Below are 19,589 nucleotides of genomic sequence, written 5' to 3' on the forward strand. Positions count from 1 at the left end.
TTCCTCTTTAGGAGACTGGGTGGAACAGAACTCACGTGAATTCATCTGGCACACGTAGCCTCTTTCGTTGTCACAGCTATCATCTCTCCACCTCCCATCTGACTTCATGATGAAGACACAATCTGTCTGAAGGGGAGGGGAAGAGGCACAGCCATTACAAGAGGCAGTGGGGAGCGGGTGAGCTGAAGCTCCTGTGCTGCTGGTGCAGCCCTGATGGCAGAGGGGAGAGGAGCTCACTGAACACCTGCATAAATTAGTTCAAATTTCCTACGTTTCTGCCAAGCAGCTTGACCTGGTATTTAGTAGTGACCCCTTAAATTTGAACCAGGCTTCCACTGGTGCCAGTTAAGGTCTGAAAGAAGTCAATTAAAACCCATTGTACCAGTTTTATTAAGAACCTCATAATGACTGCATAAGAGACTAAGGTACCTATAATAAATCTTCTCTGTTCTGATTTACAGTTATGGAGATCTGTTTCAAAATGTTTTTATCAATGAGAAAAACAATATAAGAATTACTGTTAAAAGCTCTAGTCTACACTAGTCTAATTGAAGCAGACTCTCTTGCAGAAAGCAGATGCTCTTTGCTGGCTTTTTATAGTCATTATCAAGTCACCATTATCAGATGCAACAAAATATTTTCTCTTTGCTTTCTTATGTTTACTTGGTCCAGTATTTCCTTCATGACTCCTCTGATTTCAAGATTGGCCATGGCAGTCTTTCGGCATGTCATCCAAGTTTCTCCTTTTTGCTGATTTAAATAAGTTTTATTCATCAGCTAAAGTTGACTGATGGCAGATGTTAAAAATCTTGGGTGAATAACTGCCAATCATTTCCTCAGAAATTACCACCTTTGGAAAAGAGCTTGAGTTTCTGCAGTGAAAGAGTAATTTCACTGAAGATATCAATTTGTACCATCAGAAATGAGTAAAGCAGTGTGGGAGAACATTAGCCAGATGTTGGACATACACACAGCCAAATTATTGTAGCATCAAAAGTCTTGATTTTGGTTTATCATACGTTTTCTTTGTTTGGTGTTACAGCTTTAGTGTTTGCATTAATGCAGTTTGGGGAGGAACTGATACAAGTTTCTCCAAGCTTCTTTTACAGAGCTGTTTTTTTGGCAATAGTTCAAATGGAAGGCTAAAAATCCTCTTGTACAGAACATTTTCCAAACATTTGAGTGTATTAGGAATCATTATCAGATGATTTACTAAACCCCATGCTTAAAAAGGACTTGTTTCAGCACCCTATTATTACTGCTGTAAATTTTCTTTTAGAAAAATCAACTACCTGCCCAAGGTATAGAAGTTACTTAAATTTCCTGTACCTCCAGAGCATCATCTGTCACTCTTTCAAACTCATAATAGTCAAAGTAGCTTTGCTGCTTTTCTGGTGCACCATTAACCCAGTTGGTGTAGGAAACAGTGCTTCCATCTGCCCAAAGAAATGTGGACTCTCTGTTGATATCATTCATTCCAATCCAAACATTAGTTGTGGCATGCTTCAAATGATAGAAGAGGAAAGCTGGAGAGAAGCAAGGATTTCTCATTAAGGAAAGCTCATCATGACTTGCCTAAAAGAGGGGAAATGTGCAAAAGCCCAAAGGGGGGGATGTAATAAAAGGATAACCTTTTCCCCTACACAGCCCATCTGCCATTAATTAAATGTTTAGATAAGCATCCCTTCCCCACTGTGTATGCACACATAGGGTTTCAGAAAGTCCTGTTGCCAGTGAGAGAAACAGGAAATACAGATTTCTGTCAGTATGAGAGATCTGTGGAACCACCCTCAGAACACACTGGAAGTTTCATGAAAACAAAGCAGCTGAAAGACCTAGAAACAAACTTTATTTCTTATATGTAAAAATTTTAGCTATTGCCTTGGAGTTTGAAGTTAAAATAAACCATGGAGTGACCTGGCTAATAAGCAATTTTCATCAGGTAATCCCATATTTTATATTGGAGAGTGTAGCAGTTTCTTTAGTGAGAGATAGAGATTTTTTCTTTCAATAGAGCCCATATACATACCTTGCACTTGTTCATTTGGTATAGTAGCCAGGTTTCCTCCCAAATTGAAGCAAACACCTTGTGCAGCATGCCACGTGAGATTTCTTGTTATATTGGAAGCAAATACTTTGAAACACTGGGAAAAAAATCAAGCACTTTTCTCAAACTAGCAAAGACTGGAACTATTATATGTGAATGTTATCAATTAGCTCTAAGATGTACTTTTCTGCAGAAAAAGAAATCAGGGCTAGAATGAGTGACAGAGCTCAAGGGTAGAAAGTCTGGACAGGCAGACCCAGGCATACTCTTATCCCTCCTCACTGTACAAGGTGTAATCTGGGAGCCTGGTGTCAAATGAACTGATTGTAACGAGGTCAAGTACATAATCACTTTTCACATTTTCATCTGCCTTCTTCTGCAGTAATAGAGGCATCATTTGAAACCAAGAAAATGTGGCTTTGGGTGACACAGCTGCAGGGAATTATCTCTGCTGGGCTTTGTCCCCCTTCTGATAACTGTGGTTACAACTGTTCATCCTGCCAGAGGCTGTGAGATATCCTTTGGCACATTGACCTGGAATTCTGAGGATGCAATAACAGCACAGTGTACATAAAGTAGACAAAATAGCCTTTGGTAGATGGAGCTTCAACTCAGATTGGTACTAACTCTTGTCTTACAGCGATGAGTACTTCCAGACTGTGACTGAATGCAAAACTGTCCTCAAAACAATTGTAGTAGGCATCACCTTTCCGAATTCAAAGCTTTGTGAACACCTACAGGCAGAAGGGATTGCTCAAATATATTCTTTCTAAACCTTTCCACCTTTTTTACAAGATTGACCATTACAAACTTGCATTTCTAAACAAAATAATGTACATGAACAGAGGAGGAGAGGTTTTCTTAACAGTAATACACAGTAACAGTGTATTTTAAGCCTGCACAAACTATGCTCTCTGAAATGTACTCAGCATACACGTACTTTTACTTTGTATTTCTCTGCAAAGTTAGATGTCTAAGTCACCTCAAAAAAAGCCCAGCCATCCAGTCTGCACATTTTGACTAAGCAATTACTCTCCAGATTTACTTTATATTCATAAAAAAATGTGAGGTTTTCGGTATTTTCTCTTCAGTTCTACTGCTTTACACAATTTACTGAAGAAGTTTGTTGACATACCTTGTTGTTAAAAAATATCCAACTTTCTGGACATCCTCCGGGAGCCAATGGAGAAGGAAATGTTGAATTAATAGAACTGTTATGTTTTTCACATACAAATTTATTGACAGAACCACAGTTAATGTCATTCCATAAGCCTGAAAAAAAAAAAAGAAAAAATTCGAGATGTTATAGTATTTAATATTTGGTAATAATAATTTATCACTTTTTAAAAAATGAACACAATTTTCTCTATTTTGTTTTTCAGGCTGCAGCTTGATCTGAAGGCAAAGCAACCTGGCACCTTCAAGTAAGCTCTAATAGTAACAGTACTGTAGCCCCTTGTAGTTAATTTGAGCTCCTTGACCCATCTGCTCCTTGCTCAGGGCCCTCTCCACAGTGTCTATACCTGTTCATGGGGGGTTTTGTGAGCTCTGGCATCATCACATTGCAGGCAACGGGGGAAATACACCAGTAAGCATATTAAAAAAAAATAAGGTTCAGAAATTGATGAGAGAAGAAATACCAGATCAATCTAATGGCACAATAGATGTTCAAACATACTGCATTGATTATTTGTAAAACATAAGTTTAGAGATCAATACATACGTACTAAATTCCCACTAGCCTCATTAAAGTTACAGAAATAGACCCAAGAGGAATTGGAGCTCTAGGATTTGCAAGAAATTTCCATTCTGGTGTACTTGTAAACATATCTTAGGATATTAGATATATTTCTTTCCTCATTGACTTGTACATTCAATTTCAATTTCCTGTAGCTGCTGTAAATATTTTCTTAAGTTCATAGTAGAGAAGATAGACTATTCAAATTTTTACTGAAAGAAGTAGTGAAAAGCCCTGTAAAAAGGAAAAAACCCAGAAGGAAATCTCTGCTTTAAATGACTCGTGGTACTGAAATCTCCTCATTCTAGGGGCATAGACTCTTCCATGGCTGGTGGTCTCATGACTGGAAGTCACTGCATTGTGCTGGTTTATCACTGGGAAGAAATTGCAGAAAACAGCTACTAAAGATTGGTGACAGTTGACAGCAGATGTTTGACAGCACTAGTTATAATCCCAGCAGAGACAAATAAAATCTAATAGTTTTGTATTGTCACTTACCATGCTCTGACAGCATAACCACACAATTTTCCTCATTATTTGCAAAGTTGGGTTCATTAGGGGCCCAGGCCACATAGGTTACTGGAGTTCCATCCACCCAGCTTAAAGAAAAGATAGACAAGTAGTTATTAATTAATATATTCATTTGTGATATAGTAGTCTTAATGAACACCTCATGAGTAAGAATGTCTATGAGGATTTATGGAAACTGACTACAATGGGAGGGGCTATTAGAGATTGCCCTTTCTTTGCTTGATTATTCTAATTTGAAGACATTTCTGTAAAATATTTCTGGTTGCAAATTAAAAAACATATTTTCTGTTATGGCTACAATTGTTTTGACAACATTTAATAGGAGAAATCAAAATCAGTTATTCATAATACATACTACAGGGAAGGATATTAAAATTTTATCTTAATAGTTATTTTTATCTTAATAGTTATTGTACTAACTATTTTATTCCTAGGTAACACTATGCTTTTCAGTCTGAGCATTTTTTCTGTTTTCATAGGTGAAAACAAGAATGAAAATACTTTTCTCTGGATTTACTCTGCTCTGTGGGGGAGTAGGGGGGAGTGTTCTATTTTCTGTAAACTAAAGGACATTCTGTCAACTTTAAAACTGTCCTTTCTAAAGCACCCAAGTTGCAACTTTTTCCTCAATGTTTACCTGCTTTTTACTTTAATATATTTCTGTTGGAGGAAGAGGAGTTTTTCACCACATTTTAATCAGTATTTCATATTACCGCGACCTGTGTGGGTCGCAGTTGGTGAGAGAGAGACGGTGAATCTTGTTTCTTGATCAGAAGGCTGAATTTATTAAGATATGATATAATACATTATAATTATACTAAAAGAATATAGAGAGAGGTTTGCAGAGCAGCTAGCTAAGCTAGGAAGAGATAGAAAAGAACCCACAACAAAGTTGTGGCCAAGGACTCAGTCCCCTGGCTTGAACTGGTGATTGGCTCTTAATTATAAACATAGAAAATGAGCCAATCAAGGTGAATCCTATTGCATTCCACAGCAGCTGATAATAATTGTTTACCTTCTCTTCGGGGGCCTCTGGCTCCCGAAGACACAGAAATGTGAAAAAAAGGATTTCTGTGGAGAAATGTCTGTGACAATTTCAGAATTTAGATCAATAAGCCTGAAGTGGGAAAAATTTCAGCTGCATCATCTATGTCTTGCTGCTGCTGATACAATTGTTCTAAATAAAGGAGATTATCACTGGATCCATGGAATTGTCTATGTCCCTAATTTGACTCCTAAATCAGGAGTTTAAAGCCATTTACCAACTCAGTCACTATCAACTTCTCTCCCCACCCCTCTTCTGCCTTTCTCAAGGTAACTGACTTACATACATCCAACAGTGGCATTAAAATAGGAAGGTTAAAGTCAAATCTCCTCTAACCTTTTCCAGATCAACCTCAGAAGGACTTTTTTCACCTCCGAGGTACATCCTAACTAGCAGGTTGGAAGGTAAGCAGTGTATCATGCTCTTTGCTATCTCTTAGCTTAGTTTTGAGTTGATTTGTGCATTGGTATTTTCAGAATACTTGTTACTGTTTCTGTACTGTAAATTTCTGCTGACTTTTCTCCTGGAATAGGAGTTTGCAGAGATTGCCTTTTGTAGTCATGGCCTGTGTCTTCCTAACTCTGGAGAACCCCTCTGATATATAGATAAAAAGCACAAGAATGCCAAACCCTACGATATAGGGCATGTTTTAAGTGTATGTGTGCATGTTCATAGGTATGAAATTCAGTATAGCAAAATATCACTCCAATTTATGGGACAAATCTCTGAAAGAAACTTGAGAAAGTGTGTATGGAGAGCAGAGCTGCCAAGATTTTCTTTGGCTAAGTGCTTCCTCAAGGAAAAAAATATGTTCTTTTTGGGGAAACTATTGCACTTTAGAATATTCTAGGACTATTCCATTTTGCTTTGTACACGGTATCTGGAGCAGCCTTCAGACTTTCAAGAGAACATATTGAGTCCCTCCAGCTTCATAAAATATTCCATTTGTTTCTACATGTTAGAAGCTGCACCAATGATCTTAACTTACCTGAACTTTTTATCAAGGCTCACTCTCAGACCAATGAAGTATCCTATTCGCTCTCCCCCATACCTCTCCTAAATCAGAAAGACACTACTTCAATTTAAAAAAGAAATCTTTGAAGCAAAACAGGCAGAAATTGATACACCATTGATTAGGTCCACAAAGCAGCCACTGAAGTCCACAATAGTAAAGAACCTGCTTGCAATTAACTGCTGCAATGTGCTCATATGCTCAGGCACAGAAGTCACGTTTTCATTGGGGACATCAGAGCCAAGACCTGCAGCTCTGAAGACCTTAGGATGGAGTAGAAAAGCAGCAGATTTTGAGTCAGAAACTGGTACTCCTTTTTTATTCTCCCTCGAAGGCCAGCTGCTTTTCAAGACAGTTGGTACCTTCCCACATCACTCTTCCTGTCAACTGCATCAGCACAGCTGGGGTGGAGCAGGGGAGGCCAAATCCCACGGGATCAAAGGGTGTTTTTGGGAATATTTCATTAACAAAACTGCTGATGCCTCTGCTTCTGAGATAGTTCTACAAGCAGTTTATCAAAATTGTTTTTACTTTAGGCAGTCTGTTTATAATGATTCTTACATTTTCTTTTAGTGCTCTGTTCAGGAACCTTCTCTCACTGTTACTATTAACAACAGCTAGGTCTGCAGAATTCTTCCTGCAAAACTCTTGGGCTCTTTCCATGGAGACCTGTTCTTTGCTGATATAGTAGAGCTTATCTTCATATATGACCCATCCATCTGCAGTGGTTTTATATTCTGGAAGATAAATAAGGTACTCTTAAATTTTATATATGTTGAACGTAAAAGCTTTTTCTAGAATAACAATTTTAGGAAAAAAATATTTATAATTAAAAAAATAGATACAAATACCTACCATATGTGTCAATTGGTTCAGGTTTTAATAACACTCCTGCAAAAGAAGAAATAGAAGGCATGATACATCTCTTTAGAGTGTGTTGTGATGTAGCTTATGGCTGACTGCAAGAAGAGGGAGGAACAAAGCAGAATTCTTCACCCCATCGCCATTGACTAGTAAGCAGGCTTAGCCCCACAGTTCAGCTTCACCTTGCTCAAAATGCAAGGTCATCTACTTTAACTTTGTATCGTAAGCAGTGCTTCGCTTCAGCAAAGCCACGGCTTTGGCTGAATCACATTCCTGCACAAAGCAAGGCAAGGGAAAATTGTTCTTCCAAGACTGTAAGTCACAGCAGACTTATCTGAAACACTTTAAACTGTGGCATACAGCTCCTTTACTGATCCATAAGTAGATATTCTATAATTCACCTGGGGGTATTTTCATCAAGAGGGAGAAAATCTCCACTAGATTTATTTTAGCTCTATCAAGAAAACTCTCTGAGTAATATTTATAAGCAAAAGGAAATACGACTTTATGAACGTGCATATATATATCTAGGTATAGATATAGATGATATAAATATATAAAATAACTGTGAGTTATTTCTGGTTGGGATAAAAAAAGAAATAGCACTGCTATGAACCATTGCTTTTCCAAAACCAGTTGAATCCTGAATAATTCTACAGGAGAACCTGAAGTACCATGAAATCTGACAAAGATATCATACTTGATTTTAGCTTTAGTGTTAATATAAAAACCAGTATTGTAAGGAATACAATGCTAGCCCTTACAACTCCTTAACGCCAACATTACAAAAATAAAAGCAAAAGATACTTAATATCAAAAAAATCTGTAATCTTGCAAACATATGGATTATTTACACACCCTATTTTATGTAAAGAAACATTCAATTCATTCTTATCAGTCATAATTGAAAAATCTCATAATATGAGAAATTTTTTTCAATTATGAAAATTTTTCATAATTGAAAAAGCCCATAATATGTTAATTAATGCTCTTGACCTCTGTTTGGAAAAAGAAGTTCTTCAAAATTTTGCCTCTTTCTCCAGTAACTTAACTTAGAAAGAAACTAATAATTAAAGTGTTTTAATCTTCTTGCCAAAAAATAAGAAATCTACCTTGTTTTATTTGGCAAACCCAGTTATGTTGTACTTGACAGACTGAAAGAGACCATGGTAGAGAATTTCCCCCATCATTGTATAAGCCACAAAACTGGAGTCGTCCTCGGTTCCTTGGACTACCATCCCAATTTGTGTACCTAACCTGTAGAAGAAATCAACTTTGTTACTCTCTTCATCTCTTTTGGTAGCTGTACTTTCAACTGGAAAATGGAAATGAATTGCTTTTGTCTCAAAGATCCTGGTTTTAGCTAAAAAGAGCTGGAAATGTAGGGAGAGTGTTTCACTCCACTTCTGGCCTGGTTCAAAATTACATTGTCCAGCATTTCTCTGGTGGCGGTGACCATGTCATGCATCAATTCAGCATTACTTTTTCCCTTCCCTGTGGCTAATGAGGACGGGACTGTGCCGTTAGGGAGGGAAGTCATGTCCTACAAATCTCAGGGATATACCTCTGAAGAAACTGACATCCAAGTGGTAAGGGAGACATATGTGATACAACCCACCTATTATTGCCAAGAACTTTTGATAACATCCCTTTCTTAAACTTTTGTGGAAAGAAACAGGATAGGAAAAAAGGTCCTTGCTTGTGTTAAAGAAAACCAAAGAATAGGGACTAGTAGTAAATGGAGGGTAATAAAGAGTAGAATCCTGCAGGAATTTTTTTCACAGTTGTTGATATTTGCATAGGCTCAAGAGATGACTGGATAAATTCCCAGAAATACATAAATTAAAATTGCAGACATGAGCTCCAGTTCTAAAAGACCTTGTGCCATCACTTACTGGGGGATTCAGGAGTATACTGGGCAACATGCTCGCTGTTTCATTAACTTTTTAGATATTTATGTTTTTATGTTTTGACCTTAGGCGTAAATATTCTCTTCTTGGAAGAGAAAATAAATTGGAGTGTTACACAGAAAACCTACAGAATCTGCTGAGATGCAGATAATTTCCATATATTCAAATGTTTAGCTGCAATATTAGTCATAACAATACAGATTAGCAGCTATGTAAATGTTTTAAGATTGGTGGTTTCTTTAATGAGGATAACAGCAAAAAGCCAAAAAGTACATATACAAATCCCAAAGTATCTTAAGCAAACAAATATGATGAAAAATTAAGATACTCACTGGAGAGCCATCACTCCAGGCAAATCCTTCATCTGGATTCAAGGAAAATATACCAAGCCAAACTATTTCAAACAGACAGCGAGCAGCCCTAAAAGAAAGTACAGAACAGAGCAGTGAGTAAACATCAGCACAAAAAACCCCAGAAATACATAGTTGAAATTCCTAGAGCACATTGTAAAAGCAATGAAGCTGAAAATTTCCCTATTACCTTCGGTGAAGTGCATACACGTGTTCTTCATAGAAATGTGTAGCATTTCTCTGGTTCAGTGTCAATAGCTTAGTTGTCATACTTATTAGTAATATTGATCATGTATTGTCCCAATGTACTATTCACTCAGGGAAAACCTTCACAGATTCAAAAAGTCATTTCAGTACTGAGCACTGAAAGGTTGATAAATACCTACTTCAAGTAGATACATTGATCATATTTTCTATCCTTGTGGAAATACCACTAATTTCATGTTTCTAAATGAAATCTAGTAATCTTGATACTGGTGGAGATTTTTAAACATTTTTCTGGACACAAATCACTCCTTTTTTTTCCACAAAAAGGCTAAAATAGTACTGAATAGATAAATTTCAAAATATCACAGGTCTTTTGGCTTTTGAGGAATCCATACATTTTAGAACTCATCTAGGATCATTCATAATAGTTCATATGAAAAGTTTTTGAATCTGGTAAGATAAACACACATCAAATACCAACCTCATTGCTTGAATTAGGAATGGCATCTCCTCCTTAGTGTTAATGGTGACTAGATCCCCTCCTATTTGTCTGCAAAAGTCTCGCGCTTCAAACCATGATTTCTTTCTAGTATGTGATCGGCAAAAACACTATGGAGAAATTAATTTAAAACATATTATATACATGTTACAATAATAAAATAATTATAGTCTTGTTTAAACATAAATGAGATTTCATATGAGTTGAGTAAAAGTCCATAAGACAAATAACATTTCCCACTGGTTTCTAGAATTTTTACACTACAGCTGAAAAAATTCTACTACAGCTGTAAAGTACTACTACCTACTCAGCACAGTGGTAAAAAAAAAGGAATTGCTAGAGGAGAAAAGGCAATACTGCTCCCCAACTCCCTTTAATTTGTTTTAACTGAAGAAAAGCCTAAGCCAGCTTCCATATGAAGGGAAAGAAGTGTTGCTGTGTTTGAGGCAAAATGGTCTGAGAGGAGTCTGAAGATTCAAGTAAAATAATGACCTCATGGTAATTTATAACTCTCATTTTACATTTGCAGAATGATGTCTAACTTATTTAAGAGACAATAAGCACAGATTTTGACCAGAGTTAAAATTATGATTTGGGGATAAAGGAGCTTAAAAAAGTAGCATTCCAGATGAATTTCAAAGAAATAAAAAAAAAAAAAAAAAGGAGAAGGACTCATTAATTCAATAAAGCAATAAAAATATTAACACCTTATACTTAGCACATTTCAGCTTTGCATGATCCCAAATCACTGTTTGCACATTACACTCATTTCTTGTTCAAACTCCCTTTTTATACCTGCTCAGATACAGCTGACTGTATTTCACAAGTTTTCTGTAGATTTGCATGAGAAACTCTCCAGTAAATGTCCTTCATAAACACTGGTTTAATTAACCTTTCACGTGACTTTTTATCCATTTTTTGGTGGGTAATGTGCTGATTTTAGCAAGCTCCAGCTTAGGCATTGTGCTGCTGGATGCTACACTTCACTGTTTGTTCCCTGAACTGCCCCATGTCTCAGGCACACACATCTTTGCACAACAGACATAAAGAGCAGCCCTGACAAACCAGCTTTGCCGCCTCTGCTGTTTAATATGGAATTTTGACATTTTCCTTTTAATAATTTTAATACAGAGTTGTTTCCTATTTTTCTCTTTTTTTCTTTTTCTTTTTCTTTTTCTTTTTCTTTTTCTTTTTCTTTTTCTTTTTATTTTTCTTTTTCTTTTTCTTTTTCTTTTTCTTTTTCTTTTTCTTTTTCCTTTTTCTTTTCTTTTCTTTTTGTCTCTCTGGGGCCTTGATATTTATGTTCCTCTTCTTCCATTTCCTGCTCCAGTTCCTTCAACCTCTGAAGTACAAACTTCCTCATTTTCTTTCCTGTGCCCTCCTCCCCTCCCTTCCCTTCCGTTCCCTCCCTTCAACCTTATCTTTCTTCCTTAGTTTCTCCCCTGTCATGGATATTTTACTTAGAAGAATTTTGGGGGTTTTGTTTTTTGCTCTATTCCGATCTCAGATATTGCAAAATTAAGATGTCAGTTCCTTTTTTTTCCTTGTTTATTTTTTCCCCGCCCAAGCTGATTCTTTAACTCTCCAGGCACTTACTTTAAAACAGGAACTTCTATAGTTGTTTGATACCCAGCCTTCAGGGCACGTGGGGACCAGAGCAGTAGTTGGAACAGGTGGAACTGTTGCACCCTTTGCCCATTGTTTGCAAATATATTTTTGCTTTGTCTCACAGTCAAGAACATCCCATAATCCAGCTGCAGTCCCTGTTTTCATGGCTACACATCCTGGATTATTTCCTTTAGGGGAAGAAAAAGACCACAAAAAAAAAAAAAAAAAAAAAAAGCTGGATATTTTCTAAAGTGTGAATTATTTAATTCTGTCAAAATCTTTCAGCAGCAACCATTCGCTTTTTGTCATGCAATAACATTTGAAAAGAAAACTTGTATTTTAGGTTTTAGGTGGTTTTCATACAGGCAGAGAAGCATTTTCTGTTTGAGGAGGTAATGATCAATATACAATTCTACAATTCTTTTTTTCTTTGCATTTTGAATATCCTGCATAATTAATTCTTTGGGTAGAAAGTAGAGTGAGAGTTTTTACAGTGAAATCTTGTGTTTTCAAGTGAGAATCTCATTTCTCTATATGTTAAGCCTGTTTTACACGAGATAACATTACCTTGGTCATGAGTGGTTTTCACATAGATGGCAGCAGCCCCACTGGTGCATACAGAGGGCAGGGACGCAAACCCAGGCAGCTTCAGGGCGAAACTTGTCCCATGATGTTTGCTGTAATTTTAGATTGTTCTCTCAAAGGGAGACAGAGCTGCCTACATTACACAAGATGCAGTCAAACGCACAAAATGGGCTTATTCAATGGCATATTTGTGTTTTTTCTTAATTTCCTATTTTTAACATTTTATTTAGGGATTTTTGTTTGTTTGTTTGTTTTTTTAATTTCTGTTGGGCACAGACCTGATGTCTTAATGGACCTGTTTACCATGGTGCCATGAGCTGAAATGAAATTCAGCTATAGATCCATCATTTTATGGCAATTTAATACTTGTGTTTGTTCCTAAGAGCATCCTTTGCCTGCATCAAATTTACCTACTGTTTTACTGATCATGCTCAGTCACTTACTCTTCTGATACCATCCTGAGTTTTCTCATAGGCACATCTTTACTATCAGAAATAATTTACTCTCATCAGCAAATCTTGTCACTTCACTATTGCACATTTTCCATACAGTCTGCAAATATATTGAACAGCATGGGCTTTGGCACAGGTCATTATGGGGTTCTGTTGGTGAACACGCTTCCCTAGTTAAAAAATAGCCCTCATTAAAAAAATTCACCTTCCAGTCAGTGACTTTTTATCAATATTTTTATTCATTTAAGAGCTTTTCTGTGTTACATTAGATTAGCTGAAAGGCTTTTGGCAATTGAGATAGACCACACTAACTAGATTTCCCTCATTCATATGCTTTCACATACTGTGTGGAGCTCTGAGAGATCTATAAGCATGACCTCCCTTTCCAGAAGTGATTTTATGTATCTTTCCCACTGTTTGTTCTTCATTTCAGATCCAGCTAATTTACTAATGACTTATTCATCTGTATTTCTCCATATCTCTCTGTAACCATTTTAAATGTTGGCTCCAAATTTGTCTTCTAGCAAAGTTTAGATGTCAAGGCAGCTTTAGCAGGAAAGCTAAAGCTAAATTTCTCTTTACACATTAAAGAGAAGGGTTTATTTCATGTAATCTTAACAGTTCCTGAATACTTCTGCAGCCATGCTTAGTCCTGACTTCATGCCATCAATTTCCTCCATAATCTATTTTCTTGATATTTCAGCTTGAAATAGACTCTTCAAAGATACCCTCACAAAGAAACTTTCCAGCACAGAAAGTCCATTTTCTTCTCAGTGAACACAGATGAAAGGAAGCAGATTATTCTTTACTATTCCAGCCTGATTGTTGAGGAATGCATTTGCCATGGGTACTTTGGTTTGCAATCTGCAGTGCCAGCTCGAGATTGAGCTCTGGCTGGTGGGACCCAAGGCAAAGGGCTGTGAACTGGTGCTGACCCTTTGCATAGCAAAGGACACAGGTATCAGAGGTCCAGCCAGGTGACTGGACACCCAAGGTCTCAGCAGGGGCCAAGGACCCCAGACATTGCTGCATTTAGACTGTAAAACAGCCCAGGGTTTCCTCTGTTCATGGTCCTTCCTTGGAAGCACTCAGCTCAAGCTGTTATTTTATTATAGCACCGTGATTGAATTATTTTAGCAACCAAAAAATCTGGGGAAACCCGGGTTCAAGCTGTTGAGGAAACCTTGTCTGGCTGTGTGAGTGTGGGGGTGTATCTGGGGAGGACCTTGGTCCAGCTCAGGTGGTGTGAGTGTGACTCCAGAGTGGCCCTTGGATGGCCAGAGAGGGAGGATTCCTTAACATGACCTCTGAGTGCTCTCCTCATGCTCTGATCATTTTCTGACAGCATAGACTCCCTGGCAGGATTTCCTCTTATGGTATTTGCTAAGGTTTTGCTAGTCTTTGTCTTTCATATTTTTTACTGGTTTTATATTATATTTATAACCTCACTGAAAGTTTTCAAGAAAATCTTCAGACAATCACTGAGAGGAACATAGTATATCCCACAAAAAGCAGATTTCCTCATGGCTTAATAAAATCTTGTTTTCTGTGCTTCTGCACAGTATGAACACATTAATGCAGTTTTCTTAGTATCACACATAAAAATAATAATGGCACAGTGATTTTTGATACTTTGAGTTTGTAATTCTAACTTAAAATCCATATTCCAGTTGCTCTGTTTCAACCACTTCTCCCAGGCTAACTTTTTCACTAGAGGGACAAGTGTGGAATAGTCTTCGGACACATTTGTAACTCCTTCTATCTCCCTGTGAAGATGGGCCAAAAGTTAATCTTATGGGTAAACATATCAGATGTCCTAATATAAAAGTGCAGTTTGAAATTTTGCCTTTAAAATTAGAATATGGGATATGAAAAGTGCAAGTACTTATAAAATATACCAAAAGTTTAAAACATAAAATTCAGAGGACTATATGTCAACACAACCTAAATAGGGGCCACATTGTCAGAGAGCACCCACCATCCCTGGTCACAGCACCCACCAGGCATCCCTGCATCCCAGTGTGTGAAGGAGACAGCTTCACCATTGGCCCAGCTGAAAGTGCCTTGATCCTGCACATCAGAGAGGCCAAGCCAGAAATATTTCTCAGGCCTCAGCCCAACAAGGCTAGTCAGATAGGCTTGTTCATATCTGTAAAAAACATCATCAAGATGCAAGTGAAAACAAAGGCATTTACCCAAATCCTGTCAGTCTAATGTGATGATGGAATTTTTTCTTTTATTCCGTGCCTCAGGCTGGGGGAGAAGACCCCACATAGGATTCAGATCCCATATGAACAACAAAAAAAACAAGACTTTTTTTGTAATTCAACTGGAGACCTCATCTGTTAATTAAACATTTTGCTGCATGGTGTTGTGTTAGTTTTTCTAGGAATATTTCATAAGATACAATCTTTAGTTATTTAAAAGCAAAGAAAAAGTCATTGTCATACCTACTTTCAACTGTGGCTAAGTAACCTTCTTCTCCTTCACAAGTGGTGTTTGCTTCTGAAAATGTTGCTGGAACATGTCCAATAAAATAGCAGTAGGTCCCATATCTTCTCCAGCCCTGTAACATGATATTAGGATTTTCATACAAATTTTAAATAATTGGGGTATCATGTATTAAGTGAAATATGACATTTAAAAGTTAATGAAGCACAATGATCATGAATATTATGAATGAGAAACTTTTTGCAGTGAAATGACAGATTCCTCCTAAGTGATTTCTGTAAATGGTTTTTTAAAATTTAGAGTAACTGAGAGAGAGGGAGAAAATTAATAATAAAATAAAACAAAAAACCCTCCCATGTAAATAATACAAATAATTAAAATAATTCTACTGGATTCTCAATGTACCTATTTCATCTGAGAAATTGATGTTTCATTCTCACATACTTACTTTTTTGCAACCTGCAAGGCTACTTTCTTTTTCTCCAGCTGTTTGTGATGTAGCTTTTCTTTTACAAATGTAACCAGCCTTCTTCTCACATACATGGTCTGCCCAATAGCCATTCTGTGTCAGGAAAAAGTTTGAAATAAAAAGAAGATAAAGATGAATAATCTAAAGGAGAAAAATAATGTCTTTCTTAATAATGAAAATTATTTTTTGTCTTTCTCCTTTATTTTTAAATTGAATATTTTTCCTTATCTAATTTTCCTACATGATATCAAAACCAAATCTGCTCACCAAATCTGCGAAATAGTGGACTGGTCTATAGCAGTATAGCCTCAGCTGGCAGGGATAAGAAGGGAGGAGGGTGCATGGAGCTGCTCCCTGATCTGTTGTGCTGGGTCCTGCACAAGCAGTTATGCAGGCAAAGAAGCAAGCAAAGAGAAGCCAACAAGAATCAGAGATCCCCATATACCATCATTACCACCAGAGGAAAAGGAGGTAATGTTCTCAAAATACCTTCAGAGACCTGGTTTGTAGCCCTAATAATAATAATTTCATTTGTGACTGTCAGAAGTACTTAAAGAGAAAATTTCACTGGTGATGCAGTAATGCTTTTGGTGTTTTTAAAGGCCACATTCAATCTCATTCTCAATCTCATTCAATTCAATCCCTGCATCTCTTCTGGCCTTATCCCTTTGCTGAAATAGCAGAGCATGTTATTCTTTTATTAAGTATTTCTTTTCAGTATGGAAGCACATTATGTACTGAGAAATATCACCTGGCCCTTGATCAGGACACAGTCTTCTGGCCTGTTGTTTGTAGTGGATGGCTCTCCCAGGTGCCATTTTGTGTATGTCACTGGGGTACCATCACTCCACTCAAAATACATTTGAACCTTACGGTCATTCAGCCCAGTCCACAGCTTGTCTGTTGGCTCTGAAGATGGAAACAGAGATAAGAACTCTTTTGGCACTCCGTCTTTTTCCCAGTACCAACCATTAGGCTTTGGACATAGGTCCTTTCACAAATTTATGAATCATGTTCTATGATAATTTTATAAATTAATAATTTCATATTGATATAAAAAATTAGGACTGTATGCTTTGGAAAATTAGGCTGTAAGGAAATTCTTGCACTGAGTGAAAAAATTTTGCTCTTCCTCCCAATAACAGTGGGTGTGAATTATCAGCCTAATGCTGATATGCCACGATGGTAGGATAGAAGTCTGAATAGTTATTTTTCAGTTCCATTGCACTGGTCAAATTTTAGAATACTGATTTTATGTAGCTTGGAGCATGAATGTTTTAAGCTTCTTTCAGCAAAATGAAAAAAAAATAGAAAGCCCCTAAGCCCCGCCCCCCAGACCTACATCAATTAGTTTGGCAATAAATAAAACAATAGTTTTGACAACATGCAGAATTCAGCAGGAACTACCAATTCAGCTGAGTTGTTTTCTATGCAGGCAAAGGCAAGAGACCCCCTGGAAACACTCACTGTACCCAAGCTGAGACACCATAAAGCTGTGCTCCTCAGGGCTTTGGATGCTGGCCAAGTGACTCCCTTCCTTCTGACAAGAGGCCAAAGCTCCTTCCCATCCTTTGCTGTCCCTGAAGATCTTATAGCAGTGATCCACATAGGGCACCCATCCAGCTGGGCAGGTGACAGGCCCAGGGTCACCTAGGAACATGTACCAAGGCTTTACAGCTCCAGTTGCTGTGCAAGGGACATGACTCTGAAAATATTTCCACCTCATCTGTGCGAAAGTCTTAAACTAAGAATTTTCTTTTGAAATTCTCATCATTAGGAGATGATAAACACAAAATACAGTAGATACAAATGTGATTCGCTAAACCAGGCAATTTTTAGCTTGGAGAAAGAAAGCTTTTTAATACAAGTAATATCTAATACAAATTCTAAGTTTAGTCAAATGTCTGCAACAAATATATTAATTTTGTAATGTATTAATCAAATATTTTTGTAATTCTTTAATTTTATTAATTTCTGTATCACCTAGTGCTTATTTGTCAGATAGAAGAAATCAGACATTATCTGCAGCTAACATAGAAGGTTTATGAATTTTTAAAGGATTGAGTAAATTGATAGAGTAAAAGCCATCAAGATAAATTTATAGCTAGATAAATATATAGCGTCACACCAACAGGGAAATCTTCATACACTTAAAATATCTTTTCTCACTTCAATGTGTTGATCTTCCACTGTCTCGATCTTCCACCACTTCTGCAGTGAACTCGGAACTTGCTTATCTGGATGCTGGCTGACCACAGGTCATGGAGAATGACTTAGAACTGCACTAAGTTATGCATCTTTTTTTCTTGGGCTAATATTTACTAATGTCCCACTTCTGAAAAATAATTTTTGAGTTGTTCTCCCTTTTGATGGTCAGTAGTCTGTGGACATAAAGGGGAGACCTGGCCCCTGAAACACAGACAGGAATGGCTCGTTGGAAATTCTTTGCTTTTGTCTGTTTCAGTGTGTGTGTTGTGGAACTGGAGATCAGACTAGAAAGGTTGTAATCGTTGTAAAAAGCAAACCAGAAAAACAAGAAATAGTTCTATTTCTAATAAAATTCTTCTGTTCATCTTTGTCAATATGTTTAGTAATTCAGAAAACAGCTTCTACTTTAATTATCAATATGTATCAACATACCTGAAGGAACCAAAGTAAAATTCCTTTTCTTACAAATATAACCAAGTTTCTGATCACATTCCCAATTTTGCCATTTAGCTTTTGTTTCAGGATTCAAAACTGCACAGAGCTTTCCAGATTCTGGAGATGGACTTCCTTTGGGAAAAGTACAGAGAAAAAAATGAATTTTTCTGAATGAAAAACAGAGCTCTAAGGTCTAAAATGGACCTGAGAGACCACTCCTGCATGAAATGATGGAGGTCATGTCTTTCCCAGCTTTGGTAAGAGCTAAGGTGTGTTTCCAGTAGTGGAAATGTCTGTATGAAATGTGTGTAGGTTAGGTAGGAGGACACAAACCTGTAAACTCATACTTTAGTTGTTAGTCAAGAAATGGAAGACTGAATAATTTTGGGACAGGCAGTGTTGCTTTCACAGCTAAAATATTTTTGCAATACGTTGAAGGTTTCTGTCTTATATTGCTATAGAAAAAGAGATTTTTCTAAAGCTAAAGCAATAATAGCTAAAATACTTATAGCATAAATATCTGCTAATAAAGTTTACAGCAGTATTTGAAGTATGTATCTTTTCTCTTTGGAAATACAAAATCAAACAAAGTCACATCTACCTGGAGCCCAGTTTAAGTACTGGAAAGGGCTGCCTCCAATCCACTCCCATCCACTACTCAAGTCCAGTCTGTTGAGTCCAATCCACAGTGCAGAATCTGTACCTTCTGTTAATTCTAAGTTACAAAAATAAGAGGAATTATTTTTTAAATCCCTTTTGTACTAGCAATGGTCACTAACAACATCTCTAGGAAGAGTTGTATTCCTAAATAGTGAATTGTAAATATCTGTCCATACTATAGAACCTACTATATTGAAAGATGCCAAAGTTTGAATACTGTAAGAAAGCAAACAAACAGAAACTCTCAGCTTTGTTCTTTCAACTAATGCAAAATGAACAGATTATATCCACAGAGTATATCCAAAACAAAATTGTTTCTGCAGAATCGGCTAAATTCTGTACATTGAAGTAGAATTATTGGTAGAGTATAAATATAAACAATAACAAAAATTTGTTAGAAGGTAAATTAATCCTTAAAACCAACAATAAATATTTCTTCCATATAATTTCTTCATCTAGATGTGGATACATAAGACTGCAATTTGATATCTGTAAATAACTGATATTTTTCAGTTTGC

The 19,589-nt window shown here is 36.8% G+C and overlaps 1 protein-coding gene across 2 annotated transcripts in view; it reads right to left on the minus strand.

Moving 5' to 3' along the window:
• Positions 1-19,589, minus strand: part of LOC132084763 (macrophage mannose receptor 1-like) — a 32,736-nt gene that overhangs the window by 7,401 nt on the left and 5,746 nt on the right. Inside the window, exons 5-23 of one of the 2 annotated variants that reach the window (XM_059490019.1) lie at positions 19,013-19,126; positions 18,409-18,543; positions 17,236-17,418; positions 16,520-16,677; positions 15,748-15,861; positions 15,299-15,414; positions 14,849-14,997; positions 11,800-11,999; positions 10,186-10,313; positions 9,480-9,567; positions 8,350-8,494; positions 7,229-7,264; positions 6,935-7,110; positions 6,350-6,417; positions 4,284-4,384; positions 3,183-3,319; positions 2,030-2,144; positions 1,330-1,526; positions 36-126 (exon numbers count right to left, since the gene is read on the minus strand). In XM_059490019.1, coding sequence (XP_059346002.1) covers positions 36-126; positions 1,330-1,526; positions 2,030-2,144; positions 3,183-3,319; positions 4,284-4,384; positions 6,350-6,417; positions 6,935-7,110; positions 7,229-7,264; positions 8,350-8,494; positions 9,480-9,567; positions 10,186-10,313; positions 11,800-11,999; positions 14,849-14,997; positions 15,299-15,414; positions 15,748-15,861; positions 16,520-16,677; positions 17,236-17,418; positions 18,409-18,543; positions 19,013-19,126 — 2,451 coding nt within the window. The remainder of the gene's footprint in view (positions 1-35; positions 127-1,329; positions 1,527-2,029; positions 2,145-3,182; positions 3,320-4,283; positions 4,385-6,349; positions 6,418-6,934; positions 7,111-7,228; positions 7,265-8,349; positions 8,495-9,479; positions 9,568-10,185; positions 10,314-11,799; positions 12,000-14,848; positions 14,998-15,298; positions 15,415-15,747; positions 15,862-16,519; positions 16,678-17,235; positions 17,419-18,408; positions 18,544-19,012; positions 19,127-19,589) is intronic. The other variant, XM_059490026.1, reaches the window with a different exon arrangement.

The sequence above is a fragment of the Ammospiza nelsoni genome, chromosome 1 (assembly GCF_027579445.1).
Source record: "Ammospiza nelsoni isolate bAmmNel1 chromosome 1, bAmmNel1.pri, whole genome shotgun sequence".
Lineage (NCBI taxonomy): Eukaryota > Metazoa > Chordata > Aves > Passeriformes > Passerellidae > Ammospiza > Ammospiza nelsoni.